Source organism: Nicotiana sylvestris, chromosome 11 (genome assembly GCF_000393655.2).
Source record: "Nicotiana sylvestris chromosome 11, ASM39365v2, whole genome shotgun sequence".
NCBI lineage: Eukaryota > Viridiplantae > Streptophyta > Magnoliopsida > Solanales > Solanaceae > Nicotiana > Nicotiana sylvestris.
The window spans coordinates 44478784-44486828 of NC_091067.1; the positions used below are offsets into that span (position 1 = coordinate 44478784).

General features: G+C 38.5%; 1 protein-coding gene across 2 annotated transcripts; it reads right to left on the bottom strand.

The window, feature by feature from the left end:
- Positions 1–867: 867 nt before the first annotated feature.
- On the bottom strand, positions 868–5362 carry LOC104235910 (protein APEM9). Of its 2 annotated transcripts, none has more exons than XM_009789741.2 (6): positions 5189–5362; positions 4800–4973; positions 3950–4027; positions 3094–3379; positions 2328–2683; positions 868–1346 (listed from the first exon to the last, which is right to left on the bottom strand). In XM_009789741.2, the coding sequence occupies exons 1-6, from the start codon at positions 5242–5244 to the stop codon at positions 1217–1219; spliced, it is 1080 nt and encodes a 359-aa protein (XP_009788043.1). In that variant the 5' UTR covers positions 5245–5362; the 3' UTR covers positions 868–1216. The 2 variants fall into 2 exon arrangements, with proteins under 2 accessions (XP_009788043.1, XP_009788044.1); XM_009789742.2 differs by having other exon boundaries at positions 4800–4993; positions 5189–5286.
- Positions 5363–8045: the final 2683 nt, after the last annotated feature.

Genomic DNA, 8045 nt, shown 5'->3' on the forward strand with positions numbered 1-8045 from the left:
TCCTAACATCAATGTATATTTTCAAACGAGACTAAGTTTTGGATATTGGTTCAAAATAATAACGGCCAGCATAACTTAATATGTTAACAAAAACAGCTCAAGGTAAGGATGCTAGCTTTTTAGGTTAAAATGCACTATGGTATAGAATTAGTAATTTGGTATACTAAGTGTAATTAAGTCAAACCTTAAACATTGAGGGTAATAAGGTTTACTATGTGGTATAGGAATGTAAAAATTCCTTTTTTTTATCCAATGACACCGGCAAGAATGATACTAAAAAAAATAGAATTATAACTAGGAGATTTGAGAAATGTTTAAACATTTTCATGTAGTGTTTCTTAATTAATATCTAATGATTATCTATATTTATCGAGAATATTTAAATTTTAAGATTTTTTACGTATAATCCAAATAACTCAAATATTTAACATGGTTAGCGTCCGCACATCTGCGCGGGTGCTAATACTAGTTTTTAGTGAACATCGTACTTGTCAACATTAAATTAACACAAGGTTATAATTCTGATCTTCAGAAACTGAAATTTTTTTGTGATCCTTTTTTCTGTTTCTTCAAGCTTTTGTTTCAGTTAGAATAAAACTCAAGCTTCCTTCTTATAAGGAATCAATTGAAATCTGGAATTGAAACTTATCCCAGACTAAACTGCAGCCAAGATATTTGACAGGGCTTTATTACTGGCGTCCCACACCGTAAGAGGGTTAGCACAGACCTAAGCAATACACAAAGCACTATATACACATTCAAATCTTTCAATTTATTATTTGATAATAGTGCCGTCCGAGCCGGCTTGGCAAACCTAGACTATTCCACCAAGTACATGTTGTCTCCCTCCCACGAGTAGATTGTAACTCTACCAACCAAGGCTTGAATAGATACGAACAGATCATCTAGCTTTCAAACATAGTACGATAGTTATAAATCAAACAAAATGAATGACATCACCTTATAAATTTGAGAAATTGAGATACTCCCTTTGCCAAGAGAATAAACTAAAGCGCTAAAGAAAAAAGACGAGATAGATTAACTGTATGATGCAGTACTCTACTGGCAAAGAATGCGAACTTGAACCAAACTTTACTATTATTTCTGGATGGTCCTCTCCAATTTAAGGTGATAGTAGCAATAACTTCAGCGATCTTTTATTTACCTACAAGTAACAGCTCTAGTTTTGAGCAACTATGAGGAACAAAATTGTGCATCACCGGCTTCCACGCGTTGCAGGAGGGAGAGGTTGAACAGCAGCTAGAGGGTTCACTTGGTACGAGAATGCAAGTTGCCAGAAGTCGACCAAAGCCTTCTTTGTAGATGAAGCTTGTCTCTTAAGAACACTAATAATAGCAAGACAGAAAAAAAAAAACAGTGAGACAATAGCCTTAACATCATGTTGTCGACGAACAATTTATGTCTAACATAAGCCAAGTCCAAGCATGTAATAACCTAGCATTCACAAACTTAAATTTGCCTGAAAGGATGGCAGAAAGTACCGATAAAAATGCAATATGCCCAATTGAACATCTCACACAGCATTCCAGGAATCTCAACAATTTTATTAGAGAGTTTTTGATTGATTTAGTAAACTTAAAGGCAGGTAGATGTGAGTTCTACTATGGTATCAGATTCTCATAGACCCACAGGTATAAGTAGCACTGCTAGAGAGGCGTAATCGCATCATGCTTGCACGTTTTTTGCTTGCTACTTATGTGCATATGGTGACAAAACCAGGTGATTCTTCTTCTCCATGACCACGTGCAATATGAAGAACTAGAATGACACAGCCAACCCCATAAACCAAGAGACGTCTCTCACATGCCAAACAATGTTTTCTAACTTCTAAATCTGATTCCATTACGTGACAAGTTTGTCTTGAACATCCATTACATAAATGTTAACTCGTACATGTTTATATAGATAACCAACCTATATGCATATGCCTTTATATACAGTCTCACGTAAGTACGAAATAATCAAATAAGCATACCAGTGCCAACTGTAAGTTGAATGTGACTTTAATCCAACATCAACAATGAGCTTTAGAAGACTAAGAATAAATTTTAGTTGTTTCAAGATAATGAAGGGAATTTGATATGACCACTAGAATTAGTTAAAGTACTGTGCAAGTTAAGTGACAGGAGCAAAACATCCTTCAATGCACAAGCCGGGCAGTAGATTCACTTTATCCTATAAAATGTCCATGAGTCATGAGAGAGATTCGTAGATTATACACGATATATTGAGCTATCAGATGAAGAAAATCGTAATATGAGCAAGTGCTTCTTTATCTAGCAGAAAGCGGAGCCAGATTATATTACCTCCATAAAGAGGCTTGTTTTCTCCGCACCGTATAGTACACAAGTGCTGCCAGAAAAGCAAGAAAGATGCTTCCATTTGATAAGACCAAGCGACTGCTTCCAAACTTCAAAGTGACAGTATGGAACCACCAAAATGGAGTTCTCTGTCTCGTTAACTCCATAATTGCTTGTTTCGTGATCTCTCCTTTAGACTGGTCTTGGCGTTCCAACAATTTTGCTGTTCCATTGCATGATTTTTCTTCAATCAGGGAAGTGGAATCAGTTGGATATTCATCTACTTGGACCGATAATGCAGAGGACTGTGAAGAACTGCCAAGCTTTAAAGTGTTCATGGAGTGCAACCGCCTCAAAAGATCCTGGAATACAGAGTAAGAGATAAAAAGTTACCAAGCTATAAGTTACTCAGTTACAAACCAGCTAAACCATCAATCTCATAAAGAGAGCAAAGCAAAACACATCAAAGGTGACTCGGGCAGACTGTACAATGCACAACTGTTATAGCATATATTTTGTCCTTTCTCCTTTGACAAAGAATCAACTCACAAAAGTAGGGCCTATTAGACCTCAACCATAAACCCCTAATAAACTTCAACTCATAGTACTAAGAACCTCAACAACAGATTTTTACGACAACAAAGTTTATTATGAGAATCACAACGTGATTCCAAGTGATGCTCAAAGTGAAGTGGCGGTAGACACAAAAGAAACAAAGAATTTATATGTGATCATTGTTTACTAGAATGAAGCAAGAAAACTTATTATTTACCTGCCTCTTCTCCTCAGGAAGGGAAGCTTTGTCAACCCAAGAGATAGCAAAATCCAGATTTTCCAGAATCCTCCCCAAAAAAGTTATCACATAGAGCTCAACAATTTCCAGGTACTTATCAACTCCTAGGGAAATCTGATTGCTAAATTCTTCCGAGCAAGGTACATCAGCTTCCACACTTTCTAGAGTATAATACTTCCCATCAACATATCTCCACTTCCTAAGGAATTCCTCTAGAATTTCTCGAACTTCAGAAGAAGGGACATCTGGTATCTGGAGACACACCCTGGAAGGAAGTTTTGAGTCATTTCTATATCAAAGAGCGGAATTTTTCTAAACATGTTAAGAGGAAAATGGAAGTTATGAGGAGCAAACATGCAATAATAACAGGTCCCAGAACGAGAGGGATCGTGAAATCTTTTTCATTTACTTTGGATAGATGGGATATTGGGGAGTACATTATTTAAGGTTCAGGATCTCAAAACCAAAAGAAACATGTCAAAGCAAAGAGTGCGGTTTCCATTTTTACAGGCACTCTTATACTTTGTGACATTCATACGAAATCCAATTATAGCAACTAATACGAAAAACATGAATGATAAACAGCATAAAATTGAGAACAGTTTGGATTCTAACTCCTGATTGCCAAACTTTTTTTTAATAAGAAATCATCTCATCCGACCACAAAGTTGAAATGCATCAAATTTACACCTGACTGCCCAACCTTATTAAAAGGAAAAGAAATCATCTCACTCGACAACAAAGTTGAGAAATATCAAACTCACGAGGATGACCACCCATGCTAAAGGAAGAAGTGCAATGACTACGGAAATCGCATATCCAAGAAAAGATGTACCCAGTAAGGAAAACTTGGGCAGGAATAGCTGTGACTGAACCAAATAGCACTTTCAGCTGCTTCAGTAAATCTACTGTCCTGTCAAACACAAAACCCATAGTTAGTGGAATTGAAGGACATTCGAAACATTTCTCTTATGAAACAAAGCAGCAGGATTACCACATCGAGAAACAGTTAAAGATGTGAAAGCAGTTCATGAGTCTGACTGATAATATTCGATACTTTGGCCTTTCAAAAGTATATAGACATTAGAGAAACCCTATATTGGCATTTCATAGGTACTCATTCATCCAAGCAATAGCAGAATATAGAACTCAATGTCCATCTACTAAAACAAATTTCAATATAAACTCTGTGAATTCAACTCAGCTGGAGAACCATAATTCGTTTAGTTGACAGAGTTTGCAAAAGCTAATGATGAAGCAACTTCCAACTCTAAACATTTAATTCCCCAAGCTCAACGATGTCACATCCTAACTAACACAACTAATTCATGTCGTCTTTGACACTAAAACTCAAGCCAAAGTTATACTTAAAAATCTTAAACAAGTCTTAATTATCCGATATTACAGTAATAGAATAACAACAAGCAGCTACTCGCAGGGATTTGGTCTAGTGATAAGAGCGCACACAGCTTGTGATGTGTGGGTTAGAAGAATATCATGGGTTTGAACCTTGTCGCAGAAAAGCCTGTTATTTGAAGTGGTGACAAAAGCTTGGTAATTATGCGGAGAATTGTAGAGTGGCGGGCTCCTTATCAACAGAGTTCAACCGTGCGCCACTGGCTCTCGGTTATTAAAAAAACAACAACAACAGCTGATATAAGAATGAAAATGGCATAAACGAGTACCTTCCCAACTCTTTGGAGGACTGCACCAAAACCATGCCAGCCGATTCCAGCATCTCACTTAATTCGGAGTTGTCTTCAACAAATTCACTAGTTTTACCCCTTCTCTCAACCAATCGCTCTATAATTGAGGAAGACAAAGATTCTGCTTCTTGGAACATACAACACATCATATATCTGCAAATTTTTAGAATTTTCTTTTAAAAGTAAAACCGAACTCAGCATGAGAATTGAAAAAAACAATTTTAACAGACACCCGAAATACCAAATTGCTGCTTAGTGAATTAAGAATAAATTTTTCTAGTGATAATATAATAAAAAAAGAGATTTTGCTCGATAATAAGCCAAAAAATAAAACAAAAAAAGAGAGATAAAGAATAGAAAAAGGGTACCTTTCTGAAAGTTCAATCTGTTCCCAAGCCGGAGAAGCTGCAGCGTCCATGGCCATCACTCTTTCTTCTCTTGGCTTAGATTCGGTGTGTTTGCAAATTGTTTGTGACACACACTACGAGAGAAACGAACTTTCCTGTTAGAGCAAATTGAAGGTGTTTTTAGAAAAATGTTATTTTGTGTGTGACAACTTTTGTCTCACCGTTCGGTGGACCCATGTTTCTGTGGATCAAAAAATGTAAGATTGGGATCCACAAATTTGTAAGATAAAAAGAAGCCTCATACAATTAGTGTAAGTTGTATGAGACACAAAATAAAATTTCGTGAAAAAAAAGTACTAGTAACTCATGCCATATGTGCACACAATAAGAGAAAGAATAGAACACAAATAGAAAGTACTAGACAAAATAAGAGAGGATTCATATTAATAATTTTTGAATATGCCTCTTCGGGGCAGCATTAGACTTGATCACATGAGCAGCACTAGTAGTACATACCAAACACAAAAAAAAAAAAAACCATCAACAAGGAACAAAAAAAAAACATATCCAGAAAACTGGTTACTGAAGGGAATCTTAGGGAGCACTAGGAGAAAAAGGCTTAGAAGCTGCAGCAAGTGTCTGGAAAATATGGTCTATTCGGGCATTTCCCGACTTTTGCTCGTTGAGCAGTTCAACCTTTAGGTTCTGAACTTGCACCCTGAGGTCAGCATTTTCTTGGGTCAAGCGAATCACCTCATCATTCGATATGGGAACCGCTCGAGCTTCCTGGCCTTCCAGGATAACGTTTCTGGTCTTCAATCGACGTATTTCCTCAGCTGCACTATTCTGGGCATTGATGAGCTGAGACACAGTTGAAGTGCTTCCTACACCCCCATACTTCTCAATGCACTCGCACTCTTCCAAGATTATCTGTGAGAATGTCTGCTTATGGGTCCCTACTTTACCTATTCCCAAAGGAACCTCAAAGTGTTTGAACACGTACATGAGCAAGAATCCATAGAGAAACCCGTGATTGCCATCCTTGAAATCAGCCACTTTCTGCATGTGCTCAATCATTATGGCAGGCAGACTCACATGGTTGGAACCGTCCAATTGCTCCATTAAGAATATATCAGATTTTGAAATTACAGATCTCCTTTCTGCTCGAGGCAACATGACTTTGTTAACCAGCTCAAACAAAAACTGGTAGACAAGAAGTAGTGTTTTCTTATGGATCTGGTCCCCTTTCTGATTGGAATTATCTTTCACTACCGCATTTCGAAAGTTGTACTGGCAAACATCTCGAACACTCGTCATTCCAACTGTAGGAACTTGCAAAATTTCTCTAAGCACTTGCACGCCAAAGACAATGTCCACACCATTGACCAAAGCACAAACATGGTCAGTATCGACTGGAAACAGACTGGCGAAGAAACTCTGGACCTCCTCCTCATACACTTTAGGAGCATCAACGTAGAAAAGATACGTCCACTATTGAAACTCCACCATTTCTAGGATTTGGTGCATTCCGACCATTTATGAGATTGTTGGGTCAAACGCACGACCAACAGAACTTTCTGATGCCGTAAACGCTCAGAGCCCAAGCAGACCTCACTCCGTGCATTCTTTCCAAGAGTAGGTTCTTCAACTGTTTCATACTTGCGTTTCCTATGCTTTTATCTACTAACTTTACCTTTCCCTTTGGACCTGACAAGAATATCCTCATCACTTACTACCTTTTTTATCTTAAACTTAGAAGTAGACCCTTTCTCCAGGGAAACTGACTCAGCCTTTTTCGAGGACCGCCTTACAAGGGAACATGGTTCCTTAGGAGTTCCTTCTTCCATCTCAACGATAGGGATAACTTCATCACCTATAGGTACACCATCCTTCCCCAACTTTCTTCTTTTCTTTTTACTGCTTTTCTTGCTCTTTTGGAGTGCATAATTGTAGGCCACTTTGACTTGAAGCCTGGTGGTGGGGCGCTTGATTTCAGACTCAGGAGTGGAAACAACCCTTTGCTTACTTATGAATGCGTCAAGGGCCATGCTTTCCAGGTCTTCTTCATCACTAGATTGCATCTCTGGTCCTTGAATTTCCAGGGGCACAACATCGAATGCAGGAACAACACTGTCCTGGGGATGAGACTCCTGGCCTGGGTCCTTCTAAGAGGGATCAGGTTCCCCATGTGAAGCCCCAGTAGTGTATGCTACTGCATATCCTTCAAATTCCATAATGGCCCATTCTTCCTTTACACTTTGTGACACGTGTTTCTAGGAAATGACCTTATGCAATACCCCATCAGCGGATACCACAAACACCGTCTTTTCTTCCTCAACCAGTGCTTCCACAACCATGGAGTCGACAGCAATAATGGCGGAGCCTTTTGTGAACTCAGTATTGTGACCTTATTCTCCACTTAAGATTTGACTGGTGTGGGCAACAGACGATGGAGAGAATGAAACAGTAGTTTCAAGGGTTTTTGAGTTGGAAGGAGGTTGGGAAACTAGGGAAGGTGTGACTGTAGCAGTAGGAGTGATAGATGGTGACAAGGACTTAGAGACGCCGAGAGGTTCCATAGACGGGTTAGAGGTGGTTATAGATGATGCAGAAAGATCGGAACTTTTCTAAGCCACTGCGAGAGGTGGTGTGATGATCCTTTATTTTTTGGGTGAATTTAGAATAGGGATTATGGTTAAGAAGGGAAGGAAATAGGGGTTTTTAAACAGAGAGGGTAATTATAAAGGGAGAAGAATAGGCACCGGTTCTGAAACGACGGTTGTGCGTGGAGAATTGTGATGTTTCAGAGGGAGATGGAACATTTGAATTGAAGGGACGTGATAGCCGGATATGAAAAGTTGATGCTATGTCAGTTGTA

What these genes read in the sequence shown, in the direction of transcription:
- LOC104235910 (XM_009789741.2), bottom strand. Translation starts at nt 5,244, where the DNA reads ATGGCCATGGACGCTGCAGCTTCTCCGGCTTGGGAACAGATTGAACTT. An exon ending in CAGATTGAACTTTCAGAAAG is followed by an intron (nt 4,974 to 5,188) that starts GTACCCTTTTTC and finishes AAAAATTTGCAG; the next exon opens with ATATATGATGTGTTGTATGT. An exon ending in GCCCAAGTTTTCCTTACTGG is followed by an intron (nt 3,380 to 3,949) that starts GTACATCTTTTC and finishes ACTTCCTTCCAG; the next exon opens with GGTGTGTCTCCAGATACCAG.